This window comes from Danio rerio, chromosome 7, assembly GCF_052040795.2.
Source record: "Danio rerio strain M-AB ecotype USA chromosome 7, GRCz13ab, whole genome shotgun sequence".
Classification (NCBI taxonomy): Eukaryota; Metazoa; Chordata; class Actinopteri; order Cypriniformes; family Danionidae; genus Danio; species Danio rerio.
The window spans coordinates 25,599,506-25,620,566 of NC_141027.1; the positions used below are offsets into that span (position 1 = coordinate 25,599,506).

General features: G+C 36.2%; 1 protein-coding gene across 7 annotated transcripts in view; it reads right to left on the bottom strand.

Annotated features, from left to right (window-relative positions):
• Positions 1 to 246: 246 nt before the first annotated feature.
• Positions 247 to 21,061, bottom strand: part of dysf (dysferlin, limb girdle muscular dystrophy 2B (autosomal recessive)) — a 153,008-nt gene continuing 132,193 nt past the window's right edge. For all 7 annotated transcript variants that reach the window (NM_001442068.1, NM_001442066.1, NM_001442063.1 and 4 more), the window contains 11 exon segments: positions 247 to 1,308; positions 1,340 to 3,138; positions 5,271 to 5,418; positions 5,561 to 5,670; positions 6,860 to 7,032; positions 8,585 to 8,684; positions 14,377 to 14,518; positions 14,805 to 14,900; positions 14,979 to 15,067; positions 16,396 to 16,535; positions 18,911 to 19,053. In NM_001442068.1, coding sequence (NP_001428997.1) covers positions 3,079 to 3,138; positions 5,271 to 5,418; positions 5,561 to 5,670; positions 6,860 to 7,032; positions 8,585 to 8,684; positions 14,377 to 14,518; positions 14,805 to 14,900; positions 14,979 to 15,067; positions 16,396 to 16,535; positions 18,911 to 19,053 — 1,201 coding nt within the window. In that variant the 3' untranslated portion in view covers positions 247 to 1,308; positions 1,340 to 3,078.

The window sequence follows — 21,061 nt, forward strand, 5'->3', positions numbered from 1 at the left end:
TCAAAAATATACCATGTTTTTTTTCAATCACTCACTTCACAGAACAGCTGGTAGAAATGCGAGAGTAAGCTGCCTTTGGCTCCAGGAATCTCTGGCTGGGGCGCTGGGGTGCTTCTCATTTGCTCTCAAGTCAAACAGTCTGACCAGTCTGTTGTGGTTTGGCTTTAAAAGGTTAAATCTGCACATATGGTGGTCCATGGATCTGGTGCAAAAAAAAGACAAATCAAATAAAGGCAGCGTGTTTTTGTAGTTTAGACTTCTATTCACCTGAATTGAAATGAAAAGATAAAAAAATATACAGATTGGAATATATATAAGCATATATTTGTCCATAGCATATTACACAGTGCTCACGAGGAGATACAGTCAATTTAACACAGTGAATTGATCAGAGATCAGAGCAGAAGCTTTAAGGCAATTAGACAACGTGCGTCATTACAGTATACAGTAAGGCAAAATATGCTTAACTTCACAAATATTCATCTTGATTGTCACATTATGAGACTTACTGCAAATCTACAGTATATATGAATGACAATTTTTCACAGATACTCAGCATTACCAGTGGAGATTTTTTCATAAATCCAGTTCTTTAGATTTATACTGTACAATATTTGGCAAGAGATCCATCAGTTTTTTATTTAAATGCAAGGCTGTCATGTTTTCTTTAACTCATTTTCCAGTGATACAGCAGATTCATGCACTGATCTGATAACAATACAAACTTAATAGAACTATTAAGCCATAGGAATGCCTTCTCTTTACTGTGAAGTCCCTTTTGTCTTTTTTTGCCCTCATTTAAAAAAAAAATGTAATGTAAACACTTTTGGAAATCCTGCAGATTAGGTTGGATTAACCCAGGTTTCTTGACATTTCCTGCTCATATATGGCCCTTGACGTCAGATAAATGTAATGTGAGCTCCAGAGAGTTGCCTTAACAGATCCCCAATGGTGACTTGAAATATACTGTTCATACAGCAGTTCAAATACTGTCTGTGGCCACGTACACACTGCAGCTATAGTAAATATTAGTAGCATTTTAGCACTATAATCATGTTGAGTAATTTACAGGAGTAACAATTACATTCAACAACTGAATTGACTTTTGAAAATGCAAGTGATTATAATTATAATTTGTATAGAACTGAAAAACTAGTTGTCAATGACCTATCAAAGCCTATTAAAGTCTTTTTCCCTATATGCTTGGTGCAAAGAATAAATTACAAGGTTTATCTCGACTCATTAGTGTTGTCAGATCTAGCTATAAAGAAGTAAAATAAGCAATTAAAAGCAAACGCATAAATAAAGCTAAACCGAGTCATTTTATTTTTGGTTTTGCTTACTCTGTGAGAAGAGTAGCAGTGTTTGTTTTTCTACTGCTTCTTAAGATGAATCCTGTCAACAAGGTGGAACACCTAACTGAAATTTGGTTGGAAGATGAAACTTAAAAAAATAAGAAAGAGCAAATACAAAAACAGTTGAAAACTGTCAAATAATGTAACAACAGCAACAAAGAACTATCAATTGCTCTTATTCCATGGTGTGTCGAAATTCTTGATTGTGACTGATGATTAAAATAATTTAATGCACAGATAATTGCAGTCAGTTTTGATATAAATGCGCTTATCATGCACTAATAATGCGCTTCCCTCAAACATTAGCAGTAACCATAGCAACACAGTGACAGTTGCCGGAAACTCCTTCATTCCTCCTTTCTCTGTTTTATTTCAAGAACACTAATCTGTGCTTCATGCCAAATATTGCACTGCAAAGAGCATGAAACGATAACAAACACATCGTTTTAAACAGTTCGTATGCACATTACCCTGCTCAATGTAACACAATCTAAATCAGAATGAGCCTGGGTTGGTTAAAACCACCACATCAAACCTGCAGCTCATTCAATAAATAGTAATGAATCACATTTTAAATCGCAAATTGCAATTTTGATCAGAAAAATTTAAATTAGACTTTTTTTCTTCTCCAAATCGTGCAGCCCTACTGTCACTATATATTCTGCTGCTGAGTGAACGTGGCCTACAGTATGTGTGACCGATTTCAAATTTACTAACTAGGAAGGAGAAGAGCTCATGACCTGGTCACAGAGAGAAAACAAGCAATTTGTGTATTTTAACAGCTCTTACACAGGCATGTTTAGAAGTCTGGCAACCTCTTCCAGATGCGCCTGCACATACTTTACAAAGTCAAATACAAAAATGTAGAAAGAAGCGTGAGCGCAACGTTCACACAAATAAACAACCCTTTTATCTCTTGCTCTTGTTCGCAGCCCGCATTCCACACACACACACACACACACACACACACACACACACACACACACACACACACACACACACACACACACACACACACACACACACACACACACACACACACACACACACACACACACACACACACACACACACACACACAGATTCAAACATGTTGCCAACCTACAGTTGACCCTGAATCGATTTACTGGGGATTTCGCTAAAGCAAAAATAAGCAAGTGTGATAGTAATCAGAGAGGCTGGCTGGTTGACAGCAGGGTTTCAGCTAATAACCAGTCTGTCTCGGACCTTACAGCCTAACAGTACAAATCAGGGTTTAACCTAAAGATCCAGCGCTGTTGAAAAAGGAAAGGAACGAATGGATGGGAGGCTCTGTCTCCCTCTCTCTCTCTGCGTGAAGGAAGAAGAAAGACGCATCTGGCTGTGAAGAAAGAAGTCTGTTTTACAAGGAGACATGAAAAAGGATTAAACAGGCCGGGAGATGAAAGTGTAAGTAGAATATGCGAGAGTTCAGGACCAGGTCATGGAGCTCTGTATGCAATACATGTACAAAAACAGACTGACATTATGCAACTTTCATGCATATAGTGTAGGAGGAGTAGAACAGGATGTAATGCACACAGAAAGGCACACAGGACTTCAAAACAGTCTTCAGATTTCTCCTTTAGCGTGTACATATGCATGAGCAAGGCAGATCTCTGCAGTACTGTATATGTGTGGATGAATTTTTTTGGTGTGGTTGGTGTTGGAGTTGAAAGTTTATGTCTTTGTTTCCTTTAAAGTCTCACTGTGTTCCCTTTCCTAGTCCACTGAAGGGTCCAACCATCTTCATAGCAGCATAGTTCTGTATAAATGACAATAGTTGATTATAGAAAAACATTTAACATATTTGTATTCATGCATTTTTAAAGTATGCTGCTAAATTATACTCAATGTCTAATTGCAACAACGTGCACATTCAAACTGAATTTATTCCACAACAAATATACTGCAGTAAAAACAGCCAGTTTTTTGTGATTGTAATTACATTTCTTTTTCTTTTAACATTTTACTATGTATTTATTTCTGTTAAGGAAAAACTTTTTTTCAGGTATTTTTCTTTAGTGTTGCATGTTGCTTCAGAAATCAGTCTACTACAGTATGCTTGGTCTTGAAACTATATGGTATCAGTGTTGAAAATGACTGTTAGAATCATCTAACAAATCTTTTTTTAATAATAATAATTATTATTTTGTTATGCAAGGAAAAAGTGCTATTGTATATTAGTAGTAAATATTATTTTTTAAATTAATTAATTTAGAAATAAACATATGCAAATAATTACTCACCCCTAATCTGTTCTGGTCTGATCTATAATATAATATAATATAATACAAATAATATAATATAATATAATATAATATAATATAATATAATATAATATAATATAATATAATTCAATATAATATAATATAATATAATATAATATAATATAATATAATATAATATAATATAATATAATATAATATAATATAATATATGTACATTTATGCACAACTAAATATATTATACTTTTTTTTATAGGCAGAAATATCACTGCTTCCCACAGGTATGAAATAAACATGCAGTGTTCGCCGGATTAAAACACATCCTTTACCCACTGCACATAAATCGTTAACTACATGTGACACAAAAATTAATGTGATTTTTAACAAAACTTTTATTTATTATGACACTGTTATACACAGTTGCTTTTCAATTTGTTACAATAAAACAGAAATCCACTATTTCTCTTATTTTTATGCTATTTAGGAGCCATCTGCACATCTCTCTCTTCGGGCTACTTTATTGGCTTGACATTTAGAACAGTATTGCCAAAGCATTTCAGATACTTATAAAATATTTAATATATCAACGTCATCAAATGATTAACTTATACAGCAAATAAGATATAAATTACATGAAAAAGGAATATAAACAGACAATATCTCTCAAATGGATGTTTTATTAATAATTAATTATTAATTTGAATAAAAAGTGTGTATTATATAAATAAGGCAAATTAGTTGATTGACCATTTCTAATGATGTACATATATTTTGCAGCCAGTTTAGATGTCGTTTCATCCTCCCCGAGTATATTTTAGGACATTTTAGGAGAACATTTTGTTTAGATTTAAGAAACAATGGCTGGACGTATTTTTAAGCCTTAAAAAGGTGCATCTCATTGGGTCTCTTTAGAGCATGTTCTTGCAGATGTTGATTGCACACAATGAGCAGTACAAAATGGGGCGAGAGAAGACTTTTCACTGGTTGATCAAATGTGAATGATTGGTTATCTTTTGAGGATATGAAAAAATTGTAAAAGGATGATAGTATTGGTAAAAAAAAATAAAAATAAAAAACTGTCATCAAATATACTTGGGAGGCCGTTAATATACCTTGGTGATGCACTCACGTAAAGCGTGGGAAACAATGAATATGTTTTACATCTTAAGTTTTGTTCTAATTAATCAAAATATTAATATACTTGTTTATTGATTTGAGAAACATTCTGATACTCTGAAATAATAGATCCATCTAGTTTTTAAGTAACCCTTTTTTGTCGCCTTTAAATCATTTACTTGATATGAATAATATTAATAATTAACATAAGTACTTTTTAATTGTAACATATGCAAATAATTTTGTTTAATTTGTATTGTATGTTAAAATTGTACATAAGATCCTTAGTTAAATGTGAACATGGTTTTGACTAATAGATGTTCGTAACACAGGATTGTTTGCACAGCATGTGCATGAGTCTTCAGCGTGTGCATTACTAAAAAACACAAGCCACAAGTTTCTGAACTGCGATCAGACACACACGTCTCTGATCAAACACTTCATGATCATAGAAACCACTATTTACACTTCAATCCTCTTCTTTAATCGACACAATTACTACCATGAGCTTGTAGGCAGACACACACACATATATACAGACAGAGATACTCACAGGGAAGGCGTAGAGAAATACTCCAAGGAAGAGAATAATGAAAAAGAGTATAAAGAGGCCCAGAATAAGCCACTTAAACCTCCTCCACACAATGAACCTAAACGTCTTATATGGGGACGAGAACCATAAGAATGATGTCTCGGGACGCCTAGAGAAAGACCGAAATAAGCACTATATTAGAAACCTTATATTAAATTCTGCAGCCCCACATTGAGCTGAGGGCCAATAAAAAGGTTAATACTGAAAGCTGTTATTGGAGAGGAATTGTGGGTGATGGGTTTTTCGCTTACTGAGGCTCCTCTAGATGGGGATTCATGTTGGGCTCATCTCGGCCGAGTCCTGCAGGCCTCTCATCCTGCTCCTGTTCACAGACTATTTCCAGAGACATCTCCACCTTTCCCTGAGTCACGAAAGAGAGAGACAAGCTGATAGCTGGAAAATGTGTACTGTAATTAGTGGTGTGTGATAATAATAAAACAATGAATCTCCAAATATATTTTAAGAATTTCTTTGATTACGATAATTCAAGAATATTTTTTCTCAGTGTTTGTTTTGTTGTTGTTGGTAGCCTGACTGGTTTAAGCATGGCACAGAAAAATAAATATGAACTTAAAACTACCAGTAGGTCTCAATGAAGGATTAACTGAATAGTTCATTCAAATGACTTGTTCAAACTGATATAATAATTTGAAAACAAAGCAAGTCTTCATCAAACCATTGATACAAAATATTTGCTCATTTATTCAGGAATGAAACACTGCAGTGAATGATAGGCTGTTTGTTTAAATTCAGTTTTCATGAGATAATAGAGTGATTAAAAAAGTATGTTATTACATTGTCTATTTTTCTTACTGTTAAAAAAATGCTGTAAAATGTACAGTATTGCTGCCAATTTTGGTTGCCAGTAATACTGTGAAAAGTAAAACTACAGCACAGGTGTAATAGTTAATTCACAATGCGATTGTAAATTTTGCCAGAAATACTGTAAAAATTGTAAGAAATACTGTAGAGTTTACAAGCGCACTGACAATTAATAATTACAATTACTGCTCTTTTTTTCTCTGAGAGAAAGTTCTCCCAACCTTTGCACACGGATTCCCTATCCGCAACATGCACAACGCTCTTCAGCTTCGCGATCGACTTGTGCCTTAGTCGTTAAAAACACCAGTTTTGCTTCCAAAATCTTTTTCAAAATGAACAACCAACTTTCTGTGGTAAAGGAATTGCCATGTGTGCTGTTCTACTATGCTCCTGAGGAGTAGATGATGTTTCAAGCACAGAATGATGACGCATGTCACGCAATGATTGTGTAAAAGTCACATGAAATCCGACATAACCATTTACACTCGCATTGCAAAACATCAGATCTGTGTCTGATTTAAGACTACATATGAAAGTGGCACATATCTGACCTGAAAATATGAGATTCCATATTCTGAGATTCTGTTCACACTGTCATTGCCTGAGTCACATGTGGGCAAAAAAAATCTGATTCGGGCCATATTTGGCTGAAGTGTGAACATAGCCAAACTGGCAATCAGTCATTAAAAAGTAAACAACTATAACTTTGGTCTGTGTGTAACTCTTACAGCAAGTATCTTCTTGTCTTCTTTGTCACAGACACACGGCCACCAGCCTTTCACCGTCTTCTGCTCAAACAAAGAGACCAGTTTGTCCTGGGACTGAGTGAGCATCTCAAGACCACACTTCTCTGGAGACTTCGCAGGACTCAGCATGTGGTTCAGATCCATCTCCAAAGAGCCTGAGAAAGAGATTCAGAATATTTATGTCACGCATGGCGAATACAACAAATACAACAGTGGAATATGTAATGTTCACCCAAGACTGTATATTAAGTAAAAGTGTCTTTACATTCATATCTCATCTGTAAATCGATCTGCTCGATCGTGCAGATTCGCACTCTATAACATCAGAAAGATCCAACCCTTCTTATCTGAACATGCAGCTCAACTCCTTGTTCAAGCTCTTGTTCTCTCCAAACTGGATTACTGCAACTCTCTACTAGCTGGGCTTCCAGCTAATTCTATCAAGCCTCTTCAACTGCTCCAAAACGCAGCAGCACGAGTGGTCTTCATTGAACCTAAACGAGCACATGTCACTCCGCTGCTAGTCTGTTTGCACTGGCTGCCAGTTGCTGCTTGCATCAAATTTAAAGCTCTGATGTTTGCCTACAAAGTGACTTCTGGCTTTGCTCCTTCTTATCTGCTCTCGCTTCTGCAGATCTATGTGCCCTCCAGAAACTTGCGTTCTGTGAATGAACGTCGCCTCGTGGTTCCATCCCAAAGAGGAAAGAAATCACTTTCGCGAACGCTCACGCTCAATTTGCCCAGTTGGTGGAATGAACTCCCTACCTGCATCAGAACAGCAGAGTCACTCGCTACTTTCAAGAAACGACTAAAAACTCAACTATTTAGTCTCCACTTCACTTCCTAATCTGCAATTGCCTCTCTGAATATCACACTAACTGTACAAAAAAAAACTTTACAGACCTGAAACTTGCCTATAGCACTTATTCATTGTTGCTCTTAGTTGTGTAAATTGCTTCCTTGTCCTCATTTGTAAGTCGCTTTGGATAAAAGCGTCTGCTAAATGACTAAATGTAAATGTAAATAAACATCATCAATGTAAAATAAGCATAACAGGATAGAAGCAAAAGTCAGCAAGCAACCTACATTTTTCCAATCATTTCCCATACGGTCAGTCCAAAAAAAAGTTTGTCCTTCAGCCTCCGCTTCTGGCAGTCTGTTATTTCTTTGAGGTTTTCACATCGTGGTCAGATGCTAATTATTTCACGAATGTTCATAGATCAGAGTATTTTATAGAGGTCTTTAAAGAGTCAGCCCATAACTCATTTTTCTTGCAGTTTGTGCTGACATGCTGGAAATCAGGTTCAGCTGATAATAATAATATCAGCAGTAAAGACGTTATAGGGGTCTCGTGTGGTCTGAATGATGTATTTGCGTTAAGGTTGTTAAGCTCATTTATGCTGACGGTCACACTTCACAACCTCACACAGGTTACGGAGGTAGCCATCACCAAAAAAAAAAACTTCATCTGCGCTTATGTCCATACAGACAGCAGAGCTATAGGTTCAAAACAATAAACCACACACATGGTCCTATCAGTGTGGTCCAGTCCCACACAGTATTTTTCTTCTGTCATGTCAAGGCTGAAAAATACGCAGAAGGGCTTTGTGGTGCTGCGCAAGGTTAACACGGCTGAATTCGCTGAGCTGAGGAGGAGGCTGAGGAGTGATCTGACATGAGGGATGACGAGTGGCTTTTTGGTCTTACCGAGGAAATCATCAAAGGAGAACTTGTCATTGTCCCAAATCTGGATAGTAAGTTTAGGAGGAAGCTTCGTTTCAACTTTATCCAGACTCCAAAAGTGCTCCTGGAGAGAAGGAAACATGGTGTGATTGATAGAGGTGCAGACAGAAGAACTACCTACTTATTAATTACTGTAGCAATTTTTCTGATGAAAGTGTAGACGTTTGTTTCATTTGTGCTACTGTAACCATGATAAGTGTAAAGGTGAAATTATTTACCAGTTATCTTTGGTATTTTTCTAAAAGTTTTAGGCTCATTACTTTTATATTTATATGACTTTTTCTGACATCTAATGCGCAAGGTTAATCTGGCTGATTCATTGAAGCACTGTTTTAAAATAGAAACCCAAGTGTAAGGGCACATGTCCACTGGAAGTGTAAGGTCACATGTCCACTGACGCGTTTTTGACCTTTTTCGTTTAGAAATAAAAAATAAAAACCTTTGAAGTAGTTTACTGCTGCGAGTGTTATTCAAGGTTTCTCCTTAAAGCATTTTTCCCAATGAAAACAAGTTTTTTTTATTTCAATGAGAGCACTGTTTTTTTTGTTTTTTGTTTTTTCTGTAGCATGATAAAGTGATGAGTGTCTTTAAATTTCACTGGCCGTTTTTAAATGTGCCATCAGTTGGAGATTGATAAACTTTTTGGGTCACACTTTATTTTATTGGTCTGTTTGTTGAATTTAAGTTACATGCCAACTAATTCTATGTGGGTTAGTTGACATGTACTTGCAAAGTTTCTTATAGTCAGTTAAATGTCTGTTGAAGGAGCAGTATCAACAGATATTAAGCAGACAGTCTACTTATGCTAAAATTGACTATCAAAATAAAGTGTTACGACTTTTTTATCTGTTTATTAAGCTTTTACAGATAACAAAAAAAAAAAAATAAATAACAGAAATATTTAACAATGATTATTTTCATCCCTACCATTTAAAACAAAATGGAATTACATTTAATCGAAAAGAAAAAAAGAAGAAAAACAATAAAAAAATAAAAATAAAAACTTTAATAAATTAAAACAAAACCTGTACAAAATATACATGTACCTTAATAACCCAATATTATACACATTATTCCTAAGGTATTTTTGAAATGCACTTACAGTTGAAGTCAGAATTATTAGGTCCCCCTGTTTGTTTTTTATTGTTTAATGGAGAGAATTTTTTTTCAACACACTTCTAAACATAGCAGTTTGTTCTGTAGACTATCGAAAAAAAAATAGCTTAAAGGGGCTAATAATATTGAACTTAAAAAGGTCTTTAAAAATGTAAAAACTAATTTTATTCTAGCCAAAATAAAACAAATAAGACTTTCTCCAAAAGAAAAAAATATTATCACTCAAACTGTGAATATTTCCTTGCCCTGTCAAACATCATTTGGAAAATATTTAAAAAAAAGGACAAAAAAAAAAGAAAAGCGAGGTTAATAATTCTGACTTCAACTGTAATTACAGTTGAAATGAAATAAACAGTATTTTATGCTTTTTTTTATTCAATTCCTCTTTATTTCTTCAGCACTTTTACAATGTAGATTGTGTCAGAGCATCTTAACGTAAAAACTCTAGTAAATTAAAACTGCATCAGTCCAGTTTTCAAAGTTGAAGTTCAGTTTAGTTCAGTTCAGTGTGGTTTAATTTTCACTGCTGGAAGACCAAAACACTGAAGAGCTAATCCATCGATGCGCAGCTTCACAACTCCCAAACCAAGCAAGCCAGTAATTTTCTGTGAGACTAGCAGCTATCAGACATACAAATTGAATAATCACATGTAGGCATGTGGGCATGGGACGATAAGAGGTTTCAAGGTTTACTGTGGTTTGAAAAAGTCGAGGTATTAAAACCGCAAAAAAATTCTGTTATGCCGTTTCTATGGTTTATGTACTTTTACATGTTTTTTTATGACTATTTTATTTAGCTACTTTATGGCAACATTATCCAACAGAAAAGGACCTTCCACATCACTTGTCAGACCCTGACTCAGAAAACATTTGAAAAACAAAAAGCTATAACACCAACATCCAAACATGCCATGAACCCTAACAGTGCAGTGGCTTACTTTTATTCAAAGAAAGATAACCAAGGATGCCTTTTCAGGTTGTAGAGAAATCTGTAGTTTTTCAAACTAATAAAAACAGCAGAAGTCAATGATTTACTTTAATTATTAAGCCTGACATGTTTACTGTTCCAAAATATTTAAAATGTTTCTTAAAAGAAAATATATATGGCCCTATCATACACCAGTCTCAATAAGGCCAAAGACTAGCGAAACCCTAATTTCAGACTACCTGTAATTTCAGACCAGCAAAACCCTCATTTTTACGTTTTGCGCCCCGTTGTTTAACAAGCAAATTCATTTGCACCACTTTGTGGACTCGTAGGAGTTCTGGTATAAAAAGGAGGTGTGTTAAGGCGCATTTGTTGGCACATTGCTATTTTGAGGAACTGAAATAGACTGCGCCACTGACCAACTAAAGGCTGGTCTAAAGTCCAGCACAAAGTGCATTTGTACAACGTTATTATTCCTAGCAGTTTTATATATTATGCGCATATGTATATTTGCTATAATAAAAACAAGTTTAGATCTGTCCACCTCTTCGGTTTTGGAGACAAATGTGTCACCATATAGGGCATAAGAATAGGACATGTGTTTGGCTATAACTCAGTTTTTTGACCACACTTCCTTATTATTGTTCATTTATTCATTTGCTGGAAATTAGAACTGATTTTAGAAATAGTTTGGAAACAAATCTTTCCGCTTAACAAACACAATTAAATATGTAGACTAATAGATGTCTTTACCGTTTTCTTACTGCAGTAAAGTAAAGAAGTAAAAGTTAGGTAAAAAGAATGTGAAGAGGCCAAATGGAGGAGGCTCGTTCTTTATCCTCGCACTGTAGAAGTTTGTTTTCTCACTAGTGAACCATTCAGTTTTACCTACAAAGTCCCCCATGTAAATAGCAAATGCGCCATAGAGCGACATAAATGACTCCTAAAGGGAATGGGAGATGAGACTCCGATTGGTTTAATGCCAGTTATGCTCAAAATACACACATAACTCATTAAGAGACTAAGCACAACTCTGTTAGGACACGTGCCTATTTTTCTATTCTTACAATAGCAAAAGTGGATTTAGACACAGCTTTAATGCTTTTGTACCATGCGTTTTACACTTTGCGCTTAGATTGTTAAATTAGAGCATAGTTCAATGGGGAAAAGTTGGTGTTTATTACCAAGACATTTAAAAAGAACATATTTAGACCAGTAATTACAATTCTGTGTAATCATAATATTTTTATTCAAGGTTGTCATACTGTCAGAATCTTATACTGGCCCACTCCAACAATATAGTCTTCATCGTATCTAACTACTGTATAATTAATCTTTCATAAAGTACAAACATTTTAATTTCTTGTGTCTGAATGCTTTTAAATGGCTTGAAATGCTCACACAATCACAAGCCTTAAAAACACATGCAGATGATATACCTTTTGGTAACTTTATGGTTAAACTTTGCAATGACTCCACATGTGTTTTTACAAGAGCACCTGGTCAACTATAATCCTGACTCCACATTGCAGATCCTGTGATGTGACTACTGTATTGTGAATGCTCACATTGTAGTATTGATGCTGAAACGATATATATTGTGCAGCCCCAGGAGAAACAGTATTAGAAATAAACTGACAGGCTTGAGAAAGACAGAGTGAGGAAATGATCGCGTGAATGTGCGAAGCAGAATTAGAAAGCGGGTGAGAGACAGAGAGGGAGAGCGTCAGAAAAAGAGTGTTAGCGACTCCCGATTCTGCACCCCACCGCCAGACGAGATTCCAGCAGCGTGATGGCATTACTGTACCCGTGATGGATGAACGGACAAACACGGCCAGCATAATGAACACACGCTTCACAGGGCTGCACTGCTGCCGTTCACCGGTAAACAGGCTGCACGTCCAGCCTGACAACCGCGTACAGCTCCATCAAAACAAACACTGCAAATAAGAACTCACTTCCAATCCATCACTGAGAATCCGTCTCGCTATGTATCAGCTCTATGGTGTGTTGTGTCCAAAAAAAAAGCCCAGCCAAAGTGGATCTATCTTCTGACAGCTGTTGTGGGCAGCTCTCTCCGTTTAATGGGTGGAACCGCTATCTTCAATCTTACCATAACTGATCTCTCGCCTGCCAAAACCTCACTTTAAGTGCCTTGTCCATCACGACTGTTTTCTCTGAGCTGGCTTGGCTGAAGTCTGGACTGTCTTGCTGTTACAAGATGTTCATGTACCACGTTCAAGCGAGTGGAAGCATGCCAGATGCAGCCTGCAACATATCTGGGTTTGAAACATTGCATTTAACACCTGCCAACTGCACTGATATCCTTCAAAATGTGGGCGTTAGGCGAAACCTCTGCAAATCACGCAGGGTGACCCGCGGATCACCTATTCAGACTCAATCAAAGCTGGAGATTTCTGTGCAGAGTGAGGATATGAATGTTGACAGGCCTAGCGTCACCCGCTAACCACTAAACAAATACAGTTTGAGTTTTCATGTCTTTCTTAGTTGATGTTAAGGATGCATTGAAATAAAAATTCTGGGCCAAAACGGGAAATTTCAGCTGCTATTGGCTAATAAACAAACAGAAAAATGAATAATTATTAAACAAACAAAAGAAAAACAAAAACATTTTAATGGATTGTTTTAATATTAGATTTTTTACTTATTTCAGGAAATTCTAAGTTTTATTTAACTAAATATAATACAAATGAATTAAATTATCTCACCTTTAAATTGACCTTATTTGAACCTTTACAACAAATGGAAAATATTTTTGCACATAATTAAGTGAAGTTTATTTATAAACTAATTTTGAGAGGATCATGTGCTTATGATTGCTTGCGGCTGGTCCCGCATTATCCAATTTATGAATCACCAATCAGATGACTCCTAAGCCACTATAAATAGCCTAAGTTCCATATAACAGCCATCTTCGTTTTGAAGAATCCCCCCTTCCACCCTTACTCCTCCTCCTTTCCTAGATGGGTGGCACGGTGGCCCAGTGGTTAGCACTGTTACCTCACAGCAAGAACGTCACTAGTTCTAGTCCTTACTGATGGATTCAAATTTTCAAATAAAATTCAAAAAAATTATTGAGAAGAACTATTGCCAGTAAAGTCACTAATCTTACCCAAACCGTTTTCTGCTTTCTTACACTATCTGTTAAACTTTTGTTTAAGCAACAATTGATTGAGAAATAATAATAATAAATATTATTATTACGCCATTTAGTAAATTGTAGTATTTCCATAGCAGTTTAAACTACCCTTTCAATATGTACAACAATAATCAAAAAGAAAGAGCTTTGATCTTCTGGGGAAGAATATCTGAATGCATCAGTTACATCAGGTTTCCACTAATTTTGTGTGCTAGAATGTTAAAACGGCCCTCATATGAGTTGTCAGTCACTTATATGGCCCCCTGCCAATTTTAGTTTGAGACTGCTGAATTTTGGTAACCTGACATCCTGACCTAAATCTAACCTAATATTAACATCTTATTACACTGTGTGCCTGCTGGGAGGGATCATTTAATTAAAATAAAAATAAAAAAGCAAAAAACTAAATCTGTGGACACTGGACAGGCAAGGTGGTGTATGTACTTGATTGATATTTTCTGCCTTTTTTCTTTCTGTAAAAAAACGGTAATGGTAATTTCAGAGGGACCATATAGGATTCCTAGATGTCACATATTCTTGCTTTCCGCTCACCTTTTTATCAATGGTGCACAGTTGTTCCGCAGGTAAATAGTGGAAGGGGAAGAGGAAGCGCCAGTTAAAGTTACCCTCTCCCCCCAGCGATCGGTAGTGCACGTCTGTTTTCTGCTTGTTCTCCTCATGGCCGTGCATCCAGCTAGGATTGAAAAAAAAAAAACATTCGCAATTACCCTACACCTCATTTCCAACACATTAGAGGACAATGCTGCTCAGCTGTAATTGATCTACACCTTGGGTCTATGGTTGCCTCGCAACTGTGTGTTTGTTGCTACTGATCGATCATTTTTGCAAGCCATTGTTACTATTGGTCACAGTGGCAACAGACAAGCAACAGGCCAGTGATATGGGAAACAAGAACTACTCAATCTAAGCAGAGCTCATACACATAAACCCAACAACCCCTTTATGACACCCAGATGTACCCTTTCACATAAATGTCACTCATCTTCTCCCCGGTAACGCTGACATCATCCAAGATTACATCTCTTGTGTTCCATATAATACAGCGCAGGAAGAACCTATGGGGCAGAAAACAAGGACTTGTTTCGATTTTTTGAGAAAGACACACTGACAGATAGAGAGTGAAATGCTCTTACTTTTTAGCTTTGCGTGGGGTGATGTTGAATGGAGGACCTGGAGGGCCTAAAGACTTAGGGAACAGGTCCACCCACATTTGTAGTCGCCCCTGAGTATTGGAAAATAAATAAGTCTCAGTGAAGAGTGACAAGGCATCTTTTGCATGACATACAGTAAACTCTATGAAGCAACATAACTATGCAGATTTAAAAGTATGCTTACAAATACAATAAAATCGCTGAAAATAACTGCTAAAATACAAGTTGCCACTATGTAAAATAAAATAATACAAATAAGTATATTACAATAAATAAAATGAAAATAAATCATATTATACATGAGGTACAGTGCATCCTGAAAATATAAAGTGAGCTCACTTTTTTCACATTTTTTAAGTTACAGCCTTATTCCAAAATGGATTAACTTCATTTATTTCCTCAAAATCCTACACACAATACCCCATAATGACAATGTGAAAAACATTTCTTTTGAAATTGTTGCAAATTTAAAAAAAATAAAAAACCTGAAAAATCACATGTGCATAAGTATTGACAGCCTTTGCCGTGAAGCTCTAAATTGAGCTCAGGTACATTCTGTTTCCACTGATCATTCTTGAGATGTGTCAGCAGCCTAATTGGATTTCACCTGTGGTAAATTCTATATATACAAGGTCCTGTCTATATAAGGCCCCAGGTTTGGCAGTGCATGTCAAAGCACAAACCATGCCTGAAGCCAAAGGAATTGCCTGTGGACCTCTGAGACAGGACAATAACCCAAAACACACAAGCCAATATATCAATGTAGTGGCTTTACAGCAACTCGGTGAATGTCCTTGAGTGGCCCAGCCAGAGCCCAGACCTAAATCATTTTAAACATCTCTGGAGAGATCTGAAAATGGCTGTACACCATCACTTCGCGTTCAGTCTGACAGAGCATGAGAGGTACTGCAAAGAGGAATGGGCAAAAACTCCCAAGGACAGGTGTGCCAAGCTTGTGGCATCATATTCAAAAAGACTTAAGGCTGTAATTGCTGCCAAATTTGCATCTACAAAATAATGAGCAAAGGCAGTGAATACTTATGTAAATGTGATTTTTCAGGTTTTTTTATTTGTAAAAACTTTGCAACGAATTTAAAAACACTTTTTTCAAATTGTCATTATGAGGTATTGTATGTAGAACTTTGAGGAAATAAATTAATTTAATAAATTTTGGAATAAGGCTGTAACATAAAAAAATCAAGTCAAGCGATATGAATACTTTCCGGATGCACCGTTTAATAATACATTTAAACGCATTAGATACATACAAGAGAATGACACTTGTAATGTAAAATTAACTAATGAAATATGGAAATGCAATGTCCTGTGTTTATATAATAAATAAAACATAATAGAATTTTGGAAGTAACAATAGAAGTAACAATATGTGACGTATAACCTGTTCTATATCTGGCTGAAGGGGGCTGTAGAGGGGTCGCGTCTCAACATGTTCAGGCACCAAACCATGCCTCCTCAACACCAACAGAGCCAGACGCTCCATCACTGGTCCCAAGTGAGGGTTAAGAGGTTTCCCTTCATCTGCAGTAAACCATAGGGTCATTATAATTTACATCCACATTGACACACAAGCTCCAAAACAGAGTCATATCAAACTTCCATGTTTATTCAGGTTATAAGAGTTTAAATTGCCCCTATTTTGCAATGTAAAAGGTCATATTTTGGTTTTGGGTGTCCCCAACAAAAGGCTGATATGCATGCAAGGTCAAATACACTTTTATTGTCTTATAATATGCATTTATTTTTATCTAATTATCCAAATAATTCCCATATGATTCATTCTGCGATTCATTTGTTCCCAAACCCCTCCTTAATCTGTGCAGATTGGACCGATGACCTAGTCTGTTCTGATTGGTTGACTGCACTCAGTGCGAGACAGAGAGAAATGCCCACCATAGCTATGAAGTAGCAGAGATTATGTGAGAGGCCAATGCAGGAATGCAATAAAGAAATGCAGTTAAACACCAGAATATTATTGTACTCTTAACGCTAACCCTAATAATAACAACGACACATTCAGCATTAACAGCCAGCGAGTCCGGTGTTTCAGCGTAGGTTATTGTCTCAAAAATCTGAAAAATGACTGGAGCAAACACAGCACTAGGTTGGCTATACGGTGGTGTTGTTGTGAAAATGAACTTTAACTCTTTACTGCCCGCAGCCGAATCTACGTCTGTCAGTGATTGTCATCTTCATGTCATGATCAGTCCCGTGATCCCTCACGCTCCGCTAGTGTCTGAAGGGAACACGCATTCACATTTTAACAGATCTGGAACTACATATTTGGTGATGTACCATGTCGATGTTGTCGCATTCAAGCAAAACATCCTAACCCAACTTGATTCATTTATTCAACTCTGAGTCGACCATTTTGCTATAGAATCAATAGTTTTAAACACGGTGCACTTTTAGATTTAAACCTCAGCTGGATGTTTTCATTCACATAGTGCTGTTACACACTGCATGGAAGCTCATTGTAAAAAACCCATAATAGGGGCTCTTTAACAATACTAAAGAAGATTCATCATACTGCTATTTTTCATTCAAACCATGAAATGGAACCAAAATGGAACCTCTGATTCGATATGAAGAACATTTGGGCATCAAGTTTTATGAAGTCCAACAAAAAAGCCAACGTTCATGAAGCATTCCACTTAAATAGTCGGAAATGTTTATCTTTCCCTGTTCCTTCGATGATGCGTTGATTTCATTGCTGTTGATCTAAGACGAGAGTTTTCCCTTTCGAAACGCAAAAAGAGAGAGCGAGAGAAGCAAAAATAAAAAAAATAAACGCCCACTGTTAAGTTTATGGTTTGAAACCCTGTGTCACGTCCCTCAGGGAAACACGGTCGGAGTCTGGAGAAACAAGGAAAAAGACTGAAGTGGAGGAAGACAATTTGTGCCATGAAATGCCCCAAATGGCCACCTGATAATTGCTTTGACGCGCGGGTTACTGCAGTTACGTGGACCAAACAAAGAGATGTAGTTTTCCTCCACCAAGAGACACAGGAGCGTGAGGCTGAAGGAGGCGGTTGTGTTGACCTTGGCTGAACATGCTTGTATGCTAGTTCACCATAAATCTGAAGCCGACCTCTGGTCCCAAAGCATCATGGAATTGGAAAACGGCTGGAGAGCTTGGCTTTCTGTAGGCCCTGTGTGACATATGACTGGTAGAAAGGCGGCTACGAGACTTGAAGGGGCTTCAAGGTCAAGCCAGATGTGTTGGGAGGATCTGATGGAGGTTACACATCGCTAACATCGACTAGCATAACTTTGCATTATCCTCCCAAAGGCGCACTTTGAAACAGAATGGACGTCAGGTTGCTGTGGCAAGGAGTGATGTATTTGCTGCGAATGAACGACTATGTCAGAGGTGCTGTATGTTTATACAGGTCCTTCGTCTTTACAATATCGCACTTGTTTTTCTTCACACAGAGGAACAACTCATTCTTTCCGCTTATAGCGCCCGAGTAGAAACAGCCAAACGGCTTCACCGACAGCTCTGTGATCCCACACACACAGATATGATGTATGGCACAAGCCGAGACATATATCGTTATTCTTTTTCTGTCAGTATTTTTACAGAACCACAGCCGATCTTGTGCTCAGCTCGCTTTTCTTTTTTTTTAATGACGGAAGATGTGATGGAGTCGGGCTGCTGCTTTGATTAGCTCTTACTCGTGACTAATGCTTTCAGCAGCTCCAAAGAAAAGACTTCCACTTTCTTTTTTCGCCGTCCAGCCCGCGGGTTTAATAGGTTGCGATACTTGCATTCATTCGTATATCTTCACTATCTGTCAAGCCACTTTTTGATAACGACAATCGAAGAATTAGCGCTCATTAAAATCAACGATAGGAAACTAGGTTTAGTTGAAATGTGTGTTTGGGACACTGACCAAGGTCTGCGACAGTGTATTCATGTCCTCTGAAGTAAATTCGATCCTGCTTGTAGACGGGGAGTTTGTAGTTTCGCCTCTCACACAGACGATGAAGTAGCTGAGATGGTTTAAGTTGATCTCGCCACTGGTTAATTCCTGACCTAGAGTCAGCACATAGAAAGAAAAAGAGTTCATTTAGAACACAAAATGGTTCTTTGAACCATCAGAAGAGTAATCATCTGCTAACTATAAAATAAACAACTTTTCTCCATTGTGCAGAGCCATATTTTCTTAACTTAATAGACTTCTCACTACACTAAAAATTCAGGAGTAAATCCACTCAGTTTCCGCTAATAGATAAACAAACCCAACTGCTATGTGTCCAGATTTTACTCAACTGAGGGTAAATCTATTTAAATAATTTTCAACAATTAGTTTAAAGTAATATACTTGTAGTTGTTAATAATGAAATACTTGTATAGTATTTATTTCTCTTAATGATAATTTCTATAGTGATTATATTTGTTCCACTGTAACGGTGGTGTTGAAAAGTGTATTATTCCAGAAAACTAAACAATACAAAAATGCCACTTGTTTTAGTTGTACCTTAGTTGTGTGCCAGATAGAGATATCTGGCAAAATAAAAAGAATAAATACGCGGCTAGCCCTCACCACCAGTTACAAAAATTAAACCCAAAATAAATAAATAAACAATGTGAACTAGATATTCTGATTAGGGTGTAAAACATTACTCATATGAAGCTTATGTGTGTGTTGTTTCAAGAAAGTAATCATTTATTAGTGTTTTATTTTCATTTGTTTATGTTTGTTTATTCTTCATTTAATTATTTAATTTAATCATATGATCATTAGTTATTTATACAATTATCATTATGTCATTTTAATGATCATTAGTTAATAATTTGATTAATATTGGATATTATTTGTCATTTTATTATGTGCTTATATTTTATTAGAATTATTTTCTTTCATTAATTCATTAATTATTTCATTTTTCCACATTGTTATAATCTTATGACTGTGTGGATTCATGCAATACTTGTTTTCAAGCATAAAAAATAAGAGGATGTCTCACTTTCAAGATCTGTATCGTCTCTGGACAATGTTGTGAGGCAGTAATTTTCCATTGCTGTTGCTTGTGGTATAATAACACCTGTTGGATTTATCCTGGTCAGACAAAGTCTGAGCATTGAATCATACATAACTAAGATTATTCAATAGACACTGGTCTTTCTTTATAACCATTGTTTTGTCTCCTGCTTCTGCTCCTCTCTAGCTTTCTTATTCAACTACCATATTAATAAGTGACTTTAATTAAAGAGTCTTTAATTCTGTTGAACACTGGTTAACAGGTTTGGGCATTGGGTGGCTCCACTGGCCTGTCACTGACTACCCAGGGAAACAGACATTTTCTGACAGAATCTGGTGTCCAGGGCTAAATCTTAATCTGGCATAAGGGGGGTCTAACACATAGTTAAGGTTAACTAATACGTAGGGCCAGACGGAATCTGCGGACAATTTTTGCTTTTTCTGTACAGAATTTTGTTAAAAATCTGTGGATTTAGGCAGAATGATTTTGGGAGTATCATAACTAAAATCTTATTATATGAAATAAAAAGTAATACCGTGTAAACTTTTATTTAATGTTTACAATTTATTTGGTAAACAAAACAAGTCTCTCATATAATATCTCTACTAAAAGACAGAAAATATTACTTTACAAACTGTATTGTAAATAAATCATATGAATATTTTCATATTATTCAAAAACATATTACTGAAATTAATAAAAAAACTGAATAAATATAAATTTACACACATTTACACAAGTAAATAAACAGAATCAATAATGGGCTAAAAATCTGCGGAATCTGAGCACACAGATTCCATGTAGGCCTACTATTCAATTCAATTCAATTCAGCTTTATTTGTATAGCGCTTTTACAATGTAGATTGTGTCAAAGCAGCTTCACATAAATGGTCATAGTAACTGGAACAGTGTGGTTCAGGTTTTAGTGTTTAAGTTCAGTTTAGTTCAGTTCAGCTCAGTTCAGTGTGATTTAATCATTACTGAGAGTTCAAACACTGAAGAGCAAATTCATCAATGCGTAGCTCTACCAATCCTGAACCATGCGAGGCGGTGGCGAC